Source organism: Rhinopithecus roxellana, chromosome 10 (genome assembly GCF_007565055.1).
Source record: "Rhinopithecus roxellana isolate Shanxi Qingling chromosome 10, ASM756505v1, whole genome shotgun sequence".
In the NCBI taxonomy this organism is placed as follows: domain Eukaryota; kingdom Metazoa; phylum Chordata; class Mammalia; order Primates; family Cercopithecidae; genus Rhinopithecus; species Rhinopithecus roxellana.
The window spans coordinates 95,566,523-95,587,377 of record NC_044558.1 but is presented as its reverse complement, the minus strand read 5'-3'; the positions used below and the strand labels follow the sequence as shown (position 1 = coordinate 95,587,377).

The window sequence follows — 20,855 nt, the reverse complement described above, 5'->3', positions numbered from 1 at the left end:
ACATTGGTTGGTCAAGATGATGTGATGGTCTTTCTAGCTAAGAAAATACTAGAATATGGCAGGTTGGTTGGTTTGTTTTTGAGATGGAGTCCTCTACCCAGGCTGGAGTACAGTGGCGCAGCTTCGGCTCACTGCAACCTCTGCCTCCGGGGCTCAAGCGATTCTCCTGCTTCAGCCTCCCACGTAGCTGGGATTGCAGGCACCCACCACCACGCCTGGCTAATTTTTGTATTTTTAGTAGAGACGGGGGTTCACCATGTTGGCCAAGCTGGTCTCGAACCCCTGACCTCAGGTGATCTGCCTGTCTCAGCTTCCCAAAGTGCTGGGATTACAGGCATGAGCCACCGCGCCCAGTCTATAGCAGGTTTTTTAAACCGGTTTGGATTTATGTTTCTTCAGTATCTTTCTACAAAGATCAGTTTCTAATAGAAGCCAATTAAACATAGAAACTCTAAGGTAGCACATTTCCCAAGTGTTGGGAGGCTTTGAAGCTTTTTAGCTTCGAGTTGGTGTGCCTGGTAGATGAGAAACAGCACAACAGAAAAGTGGTTCATAGGATCCATGACCCTAGTTACTGCATTTTTCTGTTGTATTAATTTTTCTAGTATATTTGTAGAACTTTTTTAAAAATATGGATTCTTAATTTTAAAATTAGCCTGGTGCAGTGGCACATACCAGTAGTCCTAGCTGCTTGGGAGGCTGAGGTGGGAAGATCGCTTGAGCCCAGGAGTTCAAGGCTGCAGTTCACCGTGATCACGTCAGTGCACTCCAGCCTGGGTGACAGAGTGAGACCCTGTCTGTAAGAATAAAAAATGAAAAAAAAAATGTGGATTCCTAGACCCCACTCCAAATGCATTTAATCATACTCTTAAAGAATCTGTAAAAGACCCCCAGAAAACTCTTCTTGTCGTTTCTAAATATTTAATTGCCACTTGATTAGAATGGAAGTTGTAAGATGGAAACATTCAGAACAGCTGTGGTCAGTATTTAAGGGCTTTCCAGGCATTTGACATTTGTTCCTCTAGCATTTGTTCCTCTAGCATTTGACATTTAAGATGTTCCTCAGTATTTGGCCAACAGTTAAATGTGTATCAATACAATTTCTGCACAGCAAAGAAACCCCTTTCATATATTTTAGTAGACCCTTAGGGAAAGAGTACATATTGGTTTCCTTATAATGCCAGTATAAATATAATTTTTCATATACATAATATATAGTATATATTAATACTGAATATTATTTATTTATTTATTTTGAGATGGAGTCTCACTCTGTCGCCCAGGCTGGAGTGCAGTGGCGCGATCTCAGCTCAATGTAAGCTCCGCCTCCCGAATTCACACCATTCTCTTGCCTCAGCCTCCCAAGTAGCTGGGACTACAGGTGCCCGCCACCACGCCCGGCTAATTTTTTTGTGCTTTTAGTAGAGCCGTGGTTTCACACTGTTAGCCAGGATGGTCTCGATCTCCTGACCTTGTGATCCACCTGCCCCCGCCTCCCAAAGTGCTGGGATTACAGACTTGAGCCACTGTGTCAGGCCTTACTGTATATAATAAATATATACTACACATACTGTATATTTATACTATACGACCAATAGGTAAGACCTATAGTCCTATACTACCTGTTGGTCCTGTAGATGTAACTATTAGTGTTAGGTAGGACCAATACTAAATATATATATAATAGTATATATGTGCTATATTGTTAGATAACGATTGGATATCCCTAATCTGAAAAGCTCAAAGATCAGAAACTTTTTGAGCACCAACATACGATGCTCAAGGGAAATGCTTATTGGAGCATTTCAGATTTTGGGTTTTTTGTTTAGAGATGTTCAACAGTAAGAATATAAATCAAACACTCCAGATTTCAATTTTAAAATTCTGGTTGCAAGCATTTTGGGTAAGGGATACTCAACCTGTAATATGTTGGCAGTGTTATCCGGGAAATTAACCTTGGTATTTCTTACCTGAAAAATACATTTTCTGTTTATTTCAAATCCTCTGAGCTTCTGCTGAAACACAGCAAAATACATGGCAAAACATTGCTTTTGCATCCTCCTGTAGGTTGTACTCAATTTAAATATTAGATTTGTTGGCCTTTTAAAATTTATCAAGTATATGAGAGTATGAGCTAGGGTTTATATATTGAATTGTTTAAATCTGTGGTCATCAGTTACAGTGCAGAAATAAAATAGTGTTTTTAGATTGACAACCACTATCTCACATTGGACAGAAGTCTTCTACTACATAGGATCATGACATTGACATAAATCAGATCCTCAGACACCAAATGAACATTTGGAAATAAATTTTCCATTTAGGGTCATAATATTCATCAATGCATTTGTCCTCTTTTTGAAATGTTCGAGGGCATGTAGGATCAGGTTAATCATGACAGGCAGAAATAGTGCAGTATAAGTCGTGTTAGCTGTTAAAGACCACTAGAGTTTAGAATATAGTTACTTTGTTGTCATAAATTATCTGTTAGATGTACTCTCTTCAGTGTAGTTAGAGCAGAATTATATTAAAATGAAAGGTTCTCATTGATTCAGTCTGAATATTGCTGTTCATTGCATAAGCATTTCCAGCAGGAATTTCACCTTAGCTTATGTATCCCTGCAGTCAAATGCAAGGGTGATCTTTGCCTCTTGAGATTATATATTGACAAACTCTGTGCCACCTTGTGACCACATTGCTTACTTAGGCTATAGGGTTGTTTCTATGCACTCAGATTTAAAAAGTAAACCATACTCTCCCAGAACTTAAGCTCCGAAGTGGAGAAAAATCAGAACTAATTTGAAGGTTTAAGAAGTTCAATGCTGGCCGGGTGTGGTGGCTCACACCTGTAATCTCAGCACTTTGCGGGGCCAAGGCGGGTGGATTGCCTGAGGTCAGGAGTTTGAGACCAGCCTGGCTAATATAGTAAAACCCTGTCTCTACTGAAAATACAAAAATTAGACCAGGTGTGGTGGCACACGCCTATAGTCCCAGGTACTCAGGAGGATGAGGCAGGGGAATTGCTTGAACCCAGGAGGTGGAGGTTGCAGTGAGCCGAGATCATGCGACTGCACTCCAGCCTGGGCGACAGAGCAAGACTCTGTCTCTGAAAAGAAAATAAAAAATAAGAAGTTCAATGTTTACTTTTTGGACAGGAGTGCTATTTTGCCATTTTGTATATGACTGGTAGCATGCAATTCAGTATGGAGAGTTAAGTCTGAAAAATGATTTGACTTAAAAATGCCATCTGCAAGTATGGGAGAATTTGCTTGCCTAATTTGTAGCTGCGCCCTTGCATAAGACTTAGAAAACCACGTTAATTATCTTTCAGAAAATCACAGACAGCTGTTTTGTTGTTATTGTTGTTTTGAGACAAAGTCTTGCTCTGTCTCCAAAGCTAGAATGCAGTGGTGTGAACTCAGCTCACTGCAACCGTCTGAGTAGCTGAGACTACAGGCACTCCTCCCGGCTAATTTTTTATATTTTTAGTAGAGATGAGTTTTTGCCATGTTGGCCAGGCTGGTCTCGAACTCCTGGCCTCAAGTGATCCTCCCGCCTCAGCTTCCCAAAGTGTTGGGATTAGTGGACAGCTGTTTTATGTCCAGCTGCCTCGTGTGATTGTGCACTCATTCAGCAATATTTGAATACCAGCAGAGGGCTGGGCACTATTCTCAAGGTGCATGGCTTTATCTGTTACTTGGGCTATGTTGCGGCATTTCACTTGATACACATCAAGGAAAGGGGCTGAGATTTGGGCCCTTTTAGAGCTATTAAAGGAACTTGTTGGCCTAGGAAAGAAGACTCAGTTGACTTAAAGATCTTCAGGTTATGCAAGAGGTTTATTATTCATTTAATTGATATTTCTTTTTTTTTTTTTTTAATGAGACGGAGTCTCGCTGTGTCGCCCAGGCTGGAGTGCAGTGGCACAATCTCAGCTCACTGCAAGCTCTGCCTCCCGGGTTCATGCCATTCTCCTGCCTCAGCCTCCCATTAATTGATATTTCAAAAGGTATCAAAGGATATATGTCCCAGCTGCCCAGTGTTACTAGTTTGCTACACCTTCCCAGAGGTGTGTGTTTATACCTTCAGAAGTTGTCATTTTAGTATGATTAATTACATGTTTATGAGCATATCAAAGGGTTTGAAATAGTGGAAGAGCTAAGACTAACTTGGAAATAAACATTTTATTTTATATTGCTTTTTGAGATGGAGACTAGCTTTGTTGCCCAGGTGATGTGCACCTGTAGGTCAAGGGTGCGGTGAGCTGTGATTGCCCCACTGATCTCTACATCCTGGGTGACAGAGCAAGACCCTGTCTTTTAAAAAAAAGTGTTAGTGTATAGTTTGATTTTGCATTTGCCCTGTGTTTCGTTGAGTATCTTTTTAAAGGGGGCCATTTGCTTCCTGTTCACAATAATTTAGCCTTTTTGATGGAATGAATCATGGCATACACAACTTTATTCTCTTTGCTGTGCCTTGTAAACCTAAGAAAATATGTTACTTATTATTGCTAACTAGGAAAGTATTCTTAAAGTGAAAGCTTGAAGGCCTGTCTGAAGATACAGAGCAAAACTTGTTAGAATAATGTATGTAGTTAGGTTTCCTTAAGGCTCATTCTCTTCCTTCCTAATTCAAATCTTGAATCCATCTAAAGTTTTTTATTACCCCGAGAAAGGTTGATCACACTGCTTGCTTTAACAGAATTTTATGTATTTGTATTATATGCAGATCATTTATTATCTTTAAAAATTGATTTGGAGACAAATTCATCTTTAGATAACATAGTTGTAAAAGTTGCTCATTTCAGCTGCCTTTTTTTTTCTCCTAATTAGTTGGTGACAAAGTTCCTGCTGATATAAGGTTAACTTCCATCAAATCTACCACACTAAGAGTTGACCAGTCGATTCTCACAGGTAAATATGATATATTAGGTCATTGAATTTCTGAAGACCTTCTCATGTCCCATGCCAATAGAGTTGGCTCTTGCCTCACTGTCCCTTTATGGTATCCCATCTTAATCCTCTCTAAGATACTTATTTTGTCTCGCTCCGTTGCCCAGGCTGGAGTGCAGTGGCGTGATCGCAGCTCACTGCAACCTCCACCTCTCAGGTTCAGGAAGTTCTCCAGTCTCGGCCTCCTGAGTAGCTGGAACTACAAGCTCCTGCCACCATACCCAGCTAATTTTTGTATTTTTAGTAGAGACAGCATTTCACCTTGTTGGTCAGGCTAGTCTTGAACTCCTGACCTCAGGTGATCCACCTGCCTCAGCCTTCCAAAGTGCTGGGATTTCAGATGTGAACCACTGCACCTGGTTGCCAATATGGTTTTAAAGGCATGATTTAAAAACAAAATAAAATGGCTGGGCATGGGGGCTCACGCTTGTAATTCCAACACTTTGGGAGACTGAAGCTGGCAGATGGCTTGAGCCCAGGAGTTAAAGACCGGCCTGGGCAACATGGCAAAAGCCCATATCTACAAAAAATACAAAAATTAGCCAGGCCTGTAATCCCAGCTACTCAGGAGGCTGGGTGAAAAGATCACTTGTGCCTGTCAAGGCTACAGTGAGCCACGCTTGTGCCTCTGCACTCCAGCCTGGGCAACAGAGCAAGACTCTGTCTCCAAAAAAAAAAAAAAAAAAAGTTGTAATGTCTTCATTACCATTGGTAAGAATCTTAAGGTTGACTTGTCTGTTTTGTGGAAAGCAAATTACTTATTCGATGTCCTTTTTCCAGGCAAGAAAAATAGACTCCAGTGCTGTAATTTTTTTCATTGGAGGAGTGCTAATGTTGCATCCATCTTTACAATATGCAGATACACAGTTAACAAAAGTTAGCCCCATAAGAGATGAAAGTTGTACTACCTGGAGTTTGCACAATTATTTGAAACATTTTCCCGTTTGTGTGTGATAAAAGTACAATCTAGGGTGGAGGGTTCATATTAACTGGAAGTAAGTTTATCAGAAGAATTAACTTTAAATACAATGCTAACTTGGATTAAATAGTAAATATAAAGTCTAAAGGCTCTCAAGATTTATCTGATTATCAGTTTTGAAAAACAACTAATGTTGTGGAGACAGTGATGTGAGTAACCTGGGCTCTATTTTTTTTTTTTTTTTTTTTTTTGGTATTGTTTCTTTATAAATAGCTTACTTACTAAAACTCTGATTAGCAACAACAAACTGGAGGCCAGTTAAGCCATAAAATGTTGGGGAAATGGTTGGGTTATATTTGTGAAATTCTCATAGTGTGCCCTAAAGACACAGTTGCCATTTAAAAACTTTTTTTTTTGAGACGGAATCTCGCTCTGTTGCCAGGCTGTAGTGTAGTGTCGCGATCTTGGCTCACTGCAATCTCTGCCTCCTGGATTCAAGCTATTCTCCTGCCTCAGCCACCTGAGTGTCTGGGATTACAGGCGTGCGCCACCACGCCTAGCTAATTTTTGTATTTTTAGTAGAGACAGGGTTTCACTGTGTTGGTCAGGCTGGTCTCAAACTCCTGATCTTATGATCCGCCCGCCTTGGCCTCCCAAAGTGCTGGGATTACAGGCATTTAAAAACTTTTTAGGCTGGGCACAGTAGCTCATGCTTGTAATTTCAGAACTTTGGGACGCTGAGGCAGTAGGATCACTTGTGGCCAAGCATTTGAGAGAGCAGTTATAGTCTCTATAATGAAAAACTTTTTTTTTTTGAGACAGAGTTGCACTCTGTCGCCCAGTGGCGCAATCTCAGCTCAGTGCAACCTCTGCTTCTGGGGTTCAAGTAATTCTCATGCCTTAGCCTCCCTAGTAGCTGGAATTACAGGCGCACACCACTGCACCTGACTAATTGTATTTTTAGTAGAGATAGGGTTTTGCCATGTTGGCCAGGCTGGTCTTTACCTCCTGACCTGAAGTGATCTGCGCGCCTCAACCTCCCAAAGTGCTGGGATTACAGACTTAAGTGATCACACCCAGCCTATAATAAAAAACTTTAAAAGTTTAAAAAGGCCGGGCGCGGTGGCTCAAGCCTGTAATCCCAGCACTTTGGGAGGCCGAGACGGGCGGATCACGAGGTCAGGAGATCGAGACCATCCTGACTAACACGGTGAAACCCCGTCTCTACTAAAAATAGAAAAACTAGCCGGGCGAGGTGGCGGGCGCCTGTAGTCCCAGCTACTCGGGAGGCTGAGGCAGGAGAATGGTGGGAACCCGGGAGGCGGAGCTTGCAGTGAGCTGAGATCCGGCCACTGCACTCCAGTCCGGGTGACAGCGAGACTCCCCCTCAAAAAAAAAAAAAAAAGTTTAAAAAAAATTTGTGACTTATTTAGAGACATATTTTACTCAGATTGACCCTAATTATATATCTGTGACGTGATTTTTAAATTGAAATCAGCCGGGCATGGTAGCGCATGCCTGTAATCCCAGCACTTCGGGAGGCGGATGTGGGTAGATCACCTGAGGTCAGGAGTTTGAGACCAACCTGGCCAACATAGCAAAACCCATCTCTACTGAAAATACAAAAATTAGCCGGGCATGGTGGCACACCCCTGTAATCCCAGCTACTCAGGAGGCTGAGGCTGGAGAATTGCCCAGGAGGCAGAGGTTTCAGTAAGCCGAGATTGTGCCGCTGGACTCCAGCCTGGGCAACAAAGCAAGACTCTATCTCAAAAAAAAAAGTAGTTCTTTATTTACTGTGTGATCTTTCCAGTACACTTGCTAATTGCTACTTCAGAGTATAGCCAGATGTGGTGGCCCACACCTGTAATTCCAGCACTTTGGGGAGGCCAAGATGAGCAAATTGTTTGAATCCACGAGTTGGAGACCACCCTGGGCAACAGAGTAAAACCCCTTCTCTCCAAAAAAATACCAAACAATTAACCTGGCATGGTATTGGATGCCCTTCTCTTCAGGAAGCCACGTTGGGAAGATGGCTTGAGCCCGGGAAGTTGAGCCTGTAGTGAGTTTTGATTGTGCCATTGCATTCCAGCCTGAGTGATAGAGCAAGACCCCTGTCTCGGGAGGAAAAAAAAAAAGTATCAGTATATATGTTAAAGTATTTATTAAAGTATACAACAAATATGTAAATAATACAGTCACAGTATCAGAGTATAAAATGATTACTGAAAAATGAATTAATTTGAATAGTTACTCCAGAAAATAAAGGTAATCAGTGGGGATTCTACTTGAAAATTCACTTTTTTATTTTGGAATTGTGTTGATTTTTATCCTGACACCCTTTGTTCTGGTATTAATTTCCATTACTAAATTTTCCCAGCTTACCTCCTTTGAATAAATTTGGCCTTTTGCCCCTTTTCTCTCACTGACATTATCCTAAGAGTGGTAATAGGTGGGCATGAATGAGAGTTCTAGGTTCTTGGTGTGGGTCACAGAGATCTGTTTTTTCTGTCTCACAACCCGCTTAGGTGAGTCTGTCTCTGTCATCAAGCACACTGACCCCGTCCCTGACCCACGAGCTGTCAACCAAGATAAAAAGAACATGCTGTTTTCTGTAAGTACTTTATGAAATGTGTTTTTAATTAGAGACATTTCTAAAGTCTCATGGTCCATAAATGTTACGTTTTTCACAGCCAACCATCACTTGTTATCATTCTAAAGGATAATCATACTTCTCATGGTCAGTCTTAGCTGTCAGAATATGGCAGTAACATAATGTGTGAGTTAGATGTCTTTTAATTGGCAAATTTTGGGGGACCAAAAAAAAAAAAGACCAGCTCAAACATCTTCCAACTCTTACCTGCAAACGTAGTTGAAAAGTAGATTTGTTTGGAAAAGCCTTAGCCAATAAAGGGTATTTTCAAAATTATGTAGATGACAGCTGCTATTTGTATGTGGTTCACAATAAGAAGGTGTGTGTTTAGAGAGAGAGAAAGCAAGTGTGGCAAACGATTAATACTGGAGAATCTAAGTGCAAAGTATATGAATGTTCATTTTACTATTTCACTTTTTCTGTTGATGTGAAAAATTTTGGAAGAGTGAGGAAATGCATGGATTTTTGGTTTGGAATCTGTAATGATTTTAAGTTGGGGACATTTGTGAGTTTGTATGAGAGCCTGACTACTACCCATAGTAAGTAAATAGAATTACCCTGAAAATAATGAAGCCATGTCCTTCTCTTATAACACTAGAAATTAAAATGGCGTAGGAGAGACTGCACGCACTTAATTTCATTGGTTTTTGGATGCTGGCACATGATTGGGGTTCTCAAGATAGCCCATGGGGCTAGTTGCCTTTCCTATTTCAGTGAGAAAAGTAGGGGCCTTGAGTTGTTGGAGCCAGAGGTGGAGAATGCTTAGAGTTGAACTATACGAGTTTGAAAAATTGGGAACACAGAAGGGTTAGAGCACTGCTTGAAGATGGTCTGCAAATAGAAATCTAGGTGGGTCATTACAGAGCTGCCTGGTATAAGTAAGTACCACATGGAGCATTGCCTGTTATCACAGTTGTATGGCTGGTTGCTTGAACAGTAGCCAGTGGAAGGCCTAGTAGAATGTGTTGAAAATCTGGGTGCCCTAGTCAAAATCCAGTGTCGGTATTTAAGTTGGGATGTGGTATTCATCTTGTGACCAATTCTCTACTTCTGTCCTAGGGTACAAACATTGCTGCTGGGAAAGCTATGGGAGTGGTGGTAGCAACTGGAGTTAACACTGAAATTGGCAAGATCCGGGATGAAATGGTGGCAACAGAACAGGAGAGAACACCCCTTCAGCAAAAACTAGATGAATTTGGGGAACAGCTTTCCAAAGTCATCTCCCTTATTTGCATTGCAGTCTGGATCATAAATATCGGTCACTTCAATGACCCAGTTCATGGAGGGTCCTGGATCAGAGGTGCTATTTACTACTTTAAAATTGCAGTGGCCCTGGCTGTAGCAGCCATTCCTGAAGGTCTGCCTGCAGTCATCACCACCTGCCTGGCTCTTGGAACTCGCAGAATGGCAAAGAAAAATGCTATTGTTCGAAGCCTCCCGTCTGTGGAAACCCTTGGTTGTACTTCTGTTATCTGCTCGGACAAGACTGGTACACTTACAACAAACCAGATGTCAGTCTGCAGGGTAAGAGGAGTAGTTTAGGATATTCCCTGTGGTAGTTCTTTGTTCATCCTACCAATATGCCTTCATGCCATCAAAACTTTTGATTTAGGCCGGGCGCGGTGGCTCAAGCCTGTAATCCCAGCACTTTGGGAGGCTGAGACGGGCGGATCACGAGGTCAGGAGATCGAGACCATCCTGGCTAACACAGTGAAACCCCGTCTCTACTAAAAACACAAAAACTAGCCGGGCGAGGTGGCGGGAGCCTGTAGTCCCAGCTACTCGGGAGGCTGAGGCGGGAGAATGGCGCAAACCCGGGAGGCGGGGTTTGCAGTGAGCTGAGATCCGGCCACTGCACTCCAGTCCGGGCGACAGAGCGAGACTCCGCCTCAAAAAAAAAAAAAAAAAAAAAAACTTTTGATTTGTAATTTCATACCTTTCTGTGGGCTGTGTGTATAGCCTGAGCTTAATTTCTAGTATTTGAGAGTCTAATATTAATCTAATATTGAGATTAAATCTAATCATTTAATTCCTAAAACTGTTTCATGAAATACAGGACATCTGCATGGCTGATGTACTTGTATTAGATGTAAGAGAATTAGAGAAATTATATTTTCCTTTAATTAAAAAAAAAAAAAAAAAAAAGACTAGGCGCAGTGGCTCACGCCTGTAATCCCAGCACTTTGAGAGGCCAAGGCAGGTGGATCACCTGAGGTCAGGAGTTTGAGACCAACCTGACCAATATGGTGAAACCCCATCTCTACAAAAAAAGACAAAAATTAGCTGGGTGTGGTGGCATGCACCTGTAGTCCCAGCTACTCAGGAGGCTGAGGCAGGAGAATTGCTTAAACCTAGGCGGCAGAGGTTGCAGTGAGCCAAGATCATGCCACTGCACTCAATCCTGGGTGACAAGCAAGACTCCATCTCAAAGAAAAGAAAAAAGACACACAGCTGTGACTCACTTATAGCCTCAACGTCCCAGGCTCAAGTCCTCCCACCCCAGCCTTGCAAGTAGCTGCAACCACAAGTGCATGACACCATGCCCCACTATTTATTTTATTTTATTTTATTTTTTGTAGAGATAGGTTCTCACTATGTCACCAGGCTGGTCTTGAATTCCTGGGCTCAAGTGATCCTCCTGCCTTGGCCTCCCAAAGAGCTGGGATTACAAGGATGAGCCACCACACTCAGCCTCCTTTCTTATTTTCCTGATCCTCTGTCTCTAGGTGTATGTTAACAGACAAGTTCTAGAGAAAGCTGCTGGTTAACCTCTCTACCTGAAGTCCTAGTTGGTTTTTCTATCACATGTTGAATGAAGCATGCTTTTTCCTAAAAAGTAGATACAGTCATCTCTCAGTATTCACTGGAGATTGGTTCCAGGACCTCCCTCAGATTCCAGACTCTGCAGATGCTCAAGTCACTGAAATGAAATGCTTCAGTACTTGCATATAACCTTGTTCATCCTCCTGTATACTTGAAATCATCTCCAGATTACTTACAATACCTAATGTAATATTATAAATGATATGTAAATAGTTAAACTGTTGTTTAGGAAATAATGACAAGAAAAAAATGTACATGTTCAGTACAGACACAGTTATTTTTCTATCTGCTGTTCAGTTGACAGTGGATGTGGAACCCACAGATACAGAGGGCTGACTAAAATTGCTTTTAACTTGCTTTATTGTGTGTATTCATCATATATATATATATATGTATATGTATAGTTTGTTTTCGTTTTGTTTTGTCTTGAGACAGAGTTTCACTCTTATTGCCCAGGCTGTAGTGTGATGGCCCAGTCTCAGCTCACTACAACCTCTGTCTTCTGTGTTCAAACAATTCTCTTGCTTCAGCCTCCCGACTAGCTGGGATTACAGGCATGTGCCCCCCATACCTGGCTAAGTTTTTGTATTTTTGTAGAGATAGGGTTTCTCCATGTTGGTCAGGCTGGTCTCAAACTCCTGACCTCAAGTGATCTACCCGCCTCCTCGGCCTCTTAAAGTGCTGGGATTATAGGCGTGAGCCTCCGTGCCTGGCCATTGTATAATTTTTGACCATCCTTTGATAAAATAAATAATTTAAACCTGCTGTTAGAAAAGTAACAACTGAATAAATGCAATAATTATACAGCTGAATTATAGGGAAACCTCATATAATATGAGCATTTAATAGCAGTGTTATGTTTTCCTAGAATGGGCTTGTTAAATAATGCTTCTGTATGATATTGAAAGGATGTAGTTATCTTGGCCTTATCATCAGGTTTTAGATAATTATTTTTAACATCGGAAATTGTTTTATAATCAGTGAAGCCCTGTGAATTTTTATCTTGCCAATTTTAAGTTCATGATGATTTTTTAGATACAGGTTCTCCCTCCCCCGCAAGCTCCTTGTGAGTCCAAACCCACATTTAGAATTGACAGAACTGGGGTGTTCCAACTTTCAAAGTGAAAAGCTTCTAGGTTTGTCTTAGGTTTCTCCAGGATATTAAGGTGTTTGACTGAGCTACTTAAGTTCTTACTTTTTGGAACCAAAAGGTTGGATGAATTGGCTAAAAGTCAGTTTTATCATACTGGTTGTTTCAGGAAGAGAAAGGGAATTTCTTATTTACTATTTTGTGTCTCACTTAGCCTGAAAGCGTTTAATTCCTCAGAATAGTCTTTATGTCCATGAAAGTAAGCCATGTGTAAAACTGTAATGTTTAAAATGTCAGTTTCCCAGTTCATTATAAAAATTTTTTTGTTCTATTCTCCCTTGAATGGCTTGACTTAAAATGCTCTCTTTAATAAAGAAAAAGCCTGCCTGTTCTGAGTGAAGCTCTACCTCACAACAGAAAGCTGGTGCTAATTGGTATTCTGCAGGAGGCTTCTTGCAGTGGGTATTGCATAACTGCCCTTGACTTAGGAAGATTTTCATCCTGCATATTCTGAATGGTTGACTTGTTCACAGTCAAAAATGTCTAAGTACATTTAGATGTAGCCCATGTAGATTCAAATTCTGAATGTCTTTTAGAATATTTTGGGCTTTGTTATAGACTCAGAGAATTTCACATTTTTGGCTGGGCACGGTGGTTCACACCTGTAATTTCAGCACTTTGGGAGGCCGAGGCGGGTGGATCACCTGAGGTCAGGAGTTCGAGACCAGCCTGACCAACAGGGAAACCTCATTTCCACTAATACTACAAAAATTAGCTAGGCGTGGTCGCAGGTGCCTATAATTTCAGCTATTCGGGAGGCTGAGGCAGGAGAATCACTTGAACCTGGGAGGTGGAGGTTACAATGAGCCAAGTCGTGCCATTGCACTCCATCCAGCCTAGGCAACAACAAAACTCCGCCTCAAAAAAAGAGTTATTTTAAAATAAAGATTAATTTCCTTATTGAATGCAAGACGAATTGCTCTGAAATGATGTTTTTAAAACACAACATAGCTTTGTTGTTGTTGTTGTTGTTAAGGAGTTTCACTCTGTCGCCCAGGCTGGAGTGCAGTGGCGCAATCTCAGCTCACTGCACCCTCCGCCTCCCGGGTTCAAGCACTTCTCTGCCTCAAACTCCCGAGTAGCTGGGATTACAGGTGCCCACCACCACGCCCGGCTAATTTGTTGTATTTTTAGTAGAGAGGGGTTTCACCATCTTTGCCAGGCTAATCTTGAGCTCCTGACCTCGTGATCCACCCACCTTGGCCTCCCAAAGTGCTGAGATTACAGACGTGAGCCACCGCGCCCGACTCAACATGGCCTTTTTAACTTGAGTTTTACATTTTTTAAATTCCCCTTAGAGAATGATTTGATCAGATTATTAATTGCTCATATTTCAGAGAAAGCATGAGAAACTATAGTTTTGACATCACTTTCTGTAATTTTTTCTTTTTAGAGGAGGTTTTAAAACTTTTCATTTGCAAAGAAAACACAAGCCTAAATCTTACTTTTCCAAACCGGGCTTCTGAATTATAATTTGTGAATGCAAATCAAGCAGTGGAAAAATTATCTTTAAGAAAATAGCGGCCGGGCGTGGTGGCTCAAGCCTGTAATCCCAGCACTTTGGGAGGCCGAGACGGGCGGATCACGAGGTCAGGAGATCGAGACCATCCTGGCTAACACGGTGAAACCCCGTCTCTACTAAAAATACAAAAAACTAGCTGGGCGAGGTGGCGGGCGCCTGTAGTCCCAGCTACTTGGAGGCTGAGGCGGGAGAATGGCGGGAACCTGGGAGGCGGAGCTTGCAGTGAGCCGAGATCGCGCCACTGCACTCCAGCCTGGGCGACACAGCGAGACTCCGTCTCAAAAAAAAAAAAGAAAATAGCGGCCGGGCGCGGTGGCTCAAGCCTGTAATCCCAGCGCTTTGGGAGGCTGAGACGGGCGGATCACGAGGTCAGGAGATCGAGACCATCCTGACTAACACGGTGAAACCCTGTCTCTACTAAAAAATACAAAAAAAAACTAGCCGGGCGAGGTGGCGGGCGCCTGTAGTCCCAGCTACTGGGAGGCTGAGGCAGGAGAATGGTGTGAACCCGGGAGGCGGAGCTTGCAGTGAGCTGAGATCTGGCCACTGCACTCCAGCCCAGGCGACAGAGCGAGACTCCGTCTCAAAAAAAAAAAAAGAAAGAAAAAGAAAATAGCTTATGTCACTTTAAAAAATGAAATTAATCCTTTCCTAAGCATGCTTCCATCTGTATTGTCTAGGGAACATCAGTTCATTCAGCTCTGCGGGCTCCTTACTGTATACATATAGTTACGCCGCTTCATAGAACATGAGCTATTGCCACAATAAAAATAAGTGGGAAGGAGCCGAGAAGCAGTTTGTCTTATTTTACTTGGGAAATGTTTATGCAACTCTGAAATGTGAGTTTATTCTTCCCAAGCTTTTGTGCTTAGCTCTAAGGCAGGACTGCCTAATACCACTCTCACAGCCAGCCATTTGAAATCTGGAATTCTGAGCAATCTAAAGAGTAACTTTTCTCTGGAACTGACCTTTTTCCTGACCGATAGGCCTCATAACTTGGGTTTTGTGTGGGTTGTTTTGTCTTTGGTGCCACTGCTGCTCATTCATCCAGCACCTCAGTGATGCTGTTTTTCATACTGTTCGATTGGTCAGGGGTGTGATGGGTGAGGCAGTCTAATATAATTAAGCTAGTTAGAGTTTATATAAGCTAGTTAGAGTACTGCTGATGCCAAGTGAGCCTCAGTGAGTTTTATTAAAGTTGTTTTTGTAAATGAAAAAGGTTGTTTGCCTTTATCTTAAGCTAACAAAGGTAGTTTATTTGTGTAGTATTTCTTTAAAATCCCTTTTAAATACTGTGATGCCCTCTACCCCTACAGATGTTCATTCTGGACAGAGTGGAAGGTGATACTTGTTCCCTTAATGAATTTACCATAACTGGATCAACTTATGCACCTATTGGAGAAGTGTGAGTAACCCTCCTCCTCATTTAAAGGATCCCATGTGGCAGTTTAGTATTTGTATCGATTTGCAGCATGTCTACAAAGTTAAGACAGCTTTCTGAATGTGGCTCAAGACAACACTTATTACTAAAGCAGTAAATGTTTTGAAAACAGAAACTTTGAAAGACGAAACAAAGGTTATAATCCAGTCTTTTTTTTTTTTTTTTTTTGAGACAGAGTCTCGCTCTGTCGCCCGGGCTGGAGTGCAGTGGCCGGTTCTCAGCTCACTGCAAGCTCCGCCTCCCGGGTTTACGCCATTCTCCTGCCTCAGCCTCCGAGTAGCTGGGACTACAGGCGCCCGCCACCTCGCCTGGCTAGTTTTTTTGTATTTTTTAGTAGAGACAGGGTTTCACCGTGTTAGCCAGGATGGTCTCGATCTCCTGACCTCGTGATCCGCCCATCTCGGCCTCCCAAAGTGCTGGGATTACAGGCTTGAGCCACCGCGCCCGGCCTCCAGTCATCTTTTTGCATCTTCTGGGCTCCAAACTTTCAAGAGGGATCTGTGTTTGTTATTCACTGATGTCAGTGGTGGAAGAATTGAATTGTGGTCTTTTTACTGATTGATTTCTGATATCAGAGATGCATTCTCTCTTTTGTTTTTGTGTAATATTGGCTCTGGCATCAGATTCTTTGGAATTTTTTCCAGTATATTGTCCCAAAAATTCTGTTTTCATTATTAAACAATTGGGGGGTGGGGGGAAATCAATAGCGGCAACCACACCCTGCTCTAAGAGTGTTTTCTCTTTGGGCAGGCATAAAGATGATAAACCAGTGAAATGTCACCAGTATGATGGGCTGGTAGAATTAGCAACAATTTGTGCTCTTTGTAATGACTCTGCTTTGGATTACAATGAGGTAAGTCTCTTCATAAATTAGAAGAAATAGCTGTTCCTAGTTCAGGGGTGGGGTGGGTGGAATGAAAGTCTAGCCTTCCTTCCTCCCTTTCGAAAGTCACGGGTGCCTGATTTTGTTTCCCCTTTCCATTCAGGACCTTATGGCGGGGCCAGCATGACCTCACCAAAGAAAGCTGAGAGCCTTTCACATATCCTCTGTGACTGAGCATTGCAGTTAGTTAACTAAAAGTTGTAGTATATGTGATATTCTTATCTGTTGATAGCATACTTACTATAAATGAATAAAACCCAGGATAGAAAATGCTTTCCTGAAAGCAAAGGGTATGTTTCTGTCTCAAAGGTAAGCCAGTCCCTGTCAGAAGACAGAATGTGAACTCTTCAGAATGATAAGCAGTGATATGGAATTACATTATTATGTGAAGGCACTCTTTGAATTAATAGTGTGATCAGTGGCTTCTTATGTTTGGATGAAATAATAAATACTGTGATTGATGTCATCTTATGTTTAAGGGAAATGAAAAACCTACTTATTAGAATAAGATCACATGCATACCTGTACTTTGAGTATGTTTTTAATTATCTGGGTCACCTGTTCCAGAGAAGGATAAAAATGGCCTTACAATAATGTAATAGGGCCGGGTGCAGTGGCTCACGCCTGTAATCCCAGCACTTTGGGATGCCGAGACAGGCGGATCACGAGGTCAGGAGATCAAGACCATCCTGGCTAACACGGTGAAACCCCGTCTCTACTAAAAATACAAAAAATTAGCCGGGCATGGTGGTGGGCGCCTGTAGTCCCAGCTACTCGGGAGGCTGAGGCAGGAGAATGGCGTGAACCCGGGAGGCAGAGCTTGCAGTGAGCCGAGATTGCGCCACTGCACTCCAGCCTGGGCAACAGAGCAAGACTCCGTTTAAAAAAAAAAAGGTTGTAATAGAGGGCAGATTGTGCTTTTGTGGAAAAAAATATTAAAGAGAGATTTATCTATGTACTTCTCCCTTGTTTCTACTTTCTGTGTCTTTAACCAATACAGGCAAAGGGTGTGTATGAAAAAGTTGGAGAAGCTACAGAGACTGCTCTCACTTGCCTAGTAGAGAAGATGAATGTATTTGATACCGAATTGAAGGGTCTTTCTAAAATAGAACGTGCAAATGCCTGCAACTCAGTGAGTATTTGAGCCTGGTTTATTGTTCATGCTGCTTATCAGTCATACTATATACACTTAGTGTCTGCACTGTCCTACTCTCTTAGAAAACTAATTATACCTTATCTATTCAAACTTACAATATTTCCTTCCCCATATTCCCTCTCACGTAAGATGCTCTTCCTGTGTATTTGACCAAGAAAATAAAAGCAATGAATAGCTAATTTCCGTGAGCGACATCTGTGCCCACAGGGGCTGCCTTCTCCCATAGTGCTGTGAACAGTGTTCTTGCTCCTAGCAGAAGCCACCTCCTCCCAACATCTTTGCTGCATTATTGATTTCCATCTCTATTAGATGTTCTTCAGCATAGGGGAAATAATAGTGTCTTTCTATCTTAAAACTTTCCTTTGACCTTATTTCCCCTGACAGCTACGACACTACCACACTTTCTTTTCCTGTTCAGTTAAACTTTTTTTTTTTCTTTTGAGATGGAGTCTCTCTCTGTCGCCAGGTTGGAGTGCCGTGACGTTGAGTGCTTGGCTCACTGCAACCTCCGCTGCTCAGGTTCAAGCGATTCTCCTGCCTCAGCCTCCGTAGTAGCTGGGATTACAGGCACATGCCACCATGCCTGGCTAATTTTTTGTATTTTTGGTAGAAATGGGGTTTTACCATGCTAGCTAGGCTGGTCTCAAACTCCTGACCTCAGGTGATCCGCCTGCCTTGGCCTCCCAAAGTGCTGGGATTACAGGCATGAGCCACCGCGCCTGGGCATCAAACATTTCTTAAATCATTTGTTGAGACCAGCATAACCAAATACCAAAGGTCAGTGTGGTGGTGGTGGTGGTGGCAGTGGCAGAGGGCACGGACATTGTCCACTATACACTGAACAAATGAGTGGCCTCTGAGCCTTTTTCTTTCTGCCTGTCAGTCTTTGAGCCAGGGCTCATTCGACCAGCATCACTATGACAAGGGCCAGTAGCAAGGATGGGAGTCTCCACAGTGAGTTGGACCTGAGTGAGGTTCCTGTCAAAGAGCTACTAGTCCTGCAGTACTGCCCTTAGATTTCTGTGGCCTCACAAGCCTGGGGAGCTTAGACCTCAGTAGAAACACTTTGTAATGGCTGCTGGTGGACACTGGCCATTCATTGAGTCTCTAGCCCCTGGGTCTCCTCGAAAGACTGGTCCCCCTGCCTGTCATTTGGCTCAGCTTAAGAACTTGAAATGGGCCAGGCGCAGTGGCTCACACCTGTAATCCCAACACTTTGGGAAGCTGAGGCAGGAGAGTCACTTGAGGCCAAGAGTTTAGGTTGCAGCGTCACTGCACTTCAGCGTTGGCAGCAGAGCCAGACCCCATCTAAAAAAAACTAAGGCCTGAAGTGGCTCAACTTGAAGGGTAACTCCCTTTATCCTATCCTGGCCAAAGTGGTAGATGATTGCTTGGATGAGAAGCGATATGCGGATAAGATGTCTGTGTGGGTCAGTCAGTCATGTGGGTGCCAGGGACAGGTGGGAGAGAAGAAGCGAGCTACAGAAGCAGCTCAAGAATGGAAACTGTGGAAGCTGGATGTATTGGAGGAAGGAGTGTGATGCCCTCAAAGCAGCCAAGGAGGAGCAGAAGGAGCTTAGGGACACAAGTCAGGCTCCCAAAGTCTATGTCTGGTTCTTGCCCCCACAAACCACCACTCAGGAAACATCATTCCTGGGCTGTGCGGCGGCAGCAGCTGCTCCTTTTTTATATGGCAGATAGGCTGATTGCTTGTTGAGCAAGAGCCCTCCTACACTATCTTAAGAGTGAATACCCTCTGTCTGCAGTCCAGGGTCTGCACAGCCACATGGTCCTCTAATAGGTCCACCAGACCATTTGCCTACAAAGAGCCTCATCCTCAGTGCCCACTGTCTCCTAGCTGTGGAGCTTGGATTCCCATGGAATTGGGTTCTGCCGAACATACCTCTTTTTAGCGTCAGACCTACCTGTCTGTCATCACCATGGGGTTGCCAGTCAGTACTTGCGGCCTCTTTATAGGACATTGTTGTAACTTAGGGTTCCCAGGTAGAATAAGGAGCGATGGGAAGGGGAGAGGTCCTGCATGCCTGAAGGAACGGGTCTGGGGGAGGAGAGAGGTAAAACTCAGCCTTTTCTAGTTGTCATACAAAGCTGTATAAAGGCAGGCCTCATTTAGCAAAATGATCAGTTGTCACCACGTTTAATGCTTTTTGTATGTCATAAACCGTTTCTTCCCTTCCTGGGTAATAGCGGTAAATGAGGAAGCATTGTGTCATTGGGGGATAGTACAGCCTGAGTTGGGTAGGGGAGGAGTATACCTGTTTTCTTAATAACCTCAGATATCAAGCATTTTAGTGACCACACAAAATCTCAGGATGAAAAGTTCTAGACCTTCCTGTCCAGCCTGCAGGTAGGGACACCGAGCCCTTCCATGACCGTGTGGTATGGTCTTCTGGTTAGTGTGAGGCAGCATTTTGTCTCCTTTGTACTGTCCTGAGAAAACAAAACTCACACTGGAATTGACTGTCTCAGCTGAAGTACAGATTTCCTTTTCAGTAAACTGATACACAATTCGCAAATAGCAATCTCAGAGCCATGAAGGCCTTGGACCACACCTTTGGCTTCTTCCCTCTACCCATGTGTCTTCCATGAACCCGAAGCAGTCCAGGCTCCTTGCCTCCATTTTAGACCATTCACTCTGCCAGTAAGCAAGTAGGTGGATCCTGGCAGAGCCGCGCTGCCTGTGATCTATTAGTTGGTATAACTAAAAATCTGAGGCAGCCTGAAAACTCAGCTTCACAGATTGAGGGTTTGAGTCGTTTGATTCTAGATCTCTGACTACTCCTGCCCAGTGATGGAAACAAGTCATGTCATAGGGCTGAACCAGCACTGGCTCGCTAGCCAGCGACCACACAAGTACGGGCAACACTGTCATCCTCACGTCTCCCTGCTCCGGAGCTCCTTTGTCCCATCTTTTTCACATCCCAAGGGATCAGAAATAGCTGTCATGCTGCTCATTCACTAAGGAGTTCCAAACACAAGCTCTTTGCCTCCCTTCCCACTTGAGACAGCAGGAACCCATGTGTAGTTTAGAAGCAGAGAGAGCAGGTCCAGCGTTTTGGCCCCATGGCTTGTTTGGCTAGGTCCGTGGTTCTTGGCCAGCATAGTACTGAAAGAAAGGGATTTCCCTCCCCCACTCCCAGCCCAAGACCTCTCACCTGGGTAGGTCCACGCCTTCCTCAGAATCGTTGTGTTCTTCTAGTCATCCCAGTGCCATTGGTGCAAATGCTTAATTGAAACTAAACACACATGTGATTGAGATGATACAGAATCCAGCGTAGCACTCATACCCATTCCTTTGCTACCTGAGGCAGTTCAGTGGCTGGCAGTCCAGCAGG

The 20,855-nt window shown here is 43.1% G+C and overlaps 1 protein-coding gene across 3 annotated transcripts in view; it reads left to right on the top strand.

Annotated features, from left to right (window-relative positions):
* ATP2A2 (ATPase sarcoplasmic/endoplasmic reticulum Ca2+ transporting 2) overlaps window positions 1-20,855 on the top strand; it is a 73,236-nt gene that overhangs the window by 38,209 nt on the left and 14,172 nt on the right. For all 3 annotated transcript variants that reach the window (XM_010379249.2, XM_030938634.1, XM_030938633.1), the window contains exons 6-11: window positions 4,833-4,913; window positions 8,400-8,485; window positions 9,584-10,048; window positions 15,336-15,424; window positions 16,211-16,313; window positions 17,344-17,475. In XM_010379249.2, coding sequence (XP_010377551.1) covers window positions 4,833-4,913; window positions 8,400-8,485; window positions 9,584-10,048; window positions 15,336-15,424; window positions 16,211-16,313; window positions 17,344-17,475 — 956 coding nt within the window. The remainder of the gene's footprint in view (window positions 1-4,832; window positions 4,914-8,399; window positions 8,486-9,583; window positions 10,049-15,335; window positions 15,425-16,210; window positions 16,314-17,343; window positions 17,476-20,855) is intronic.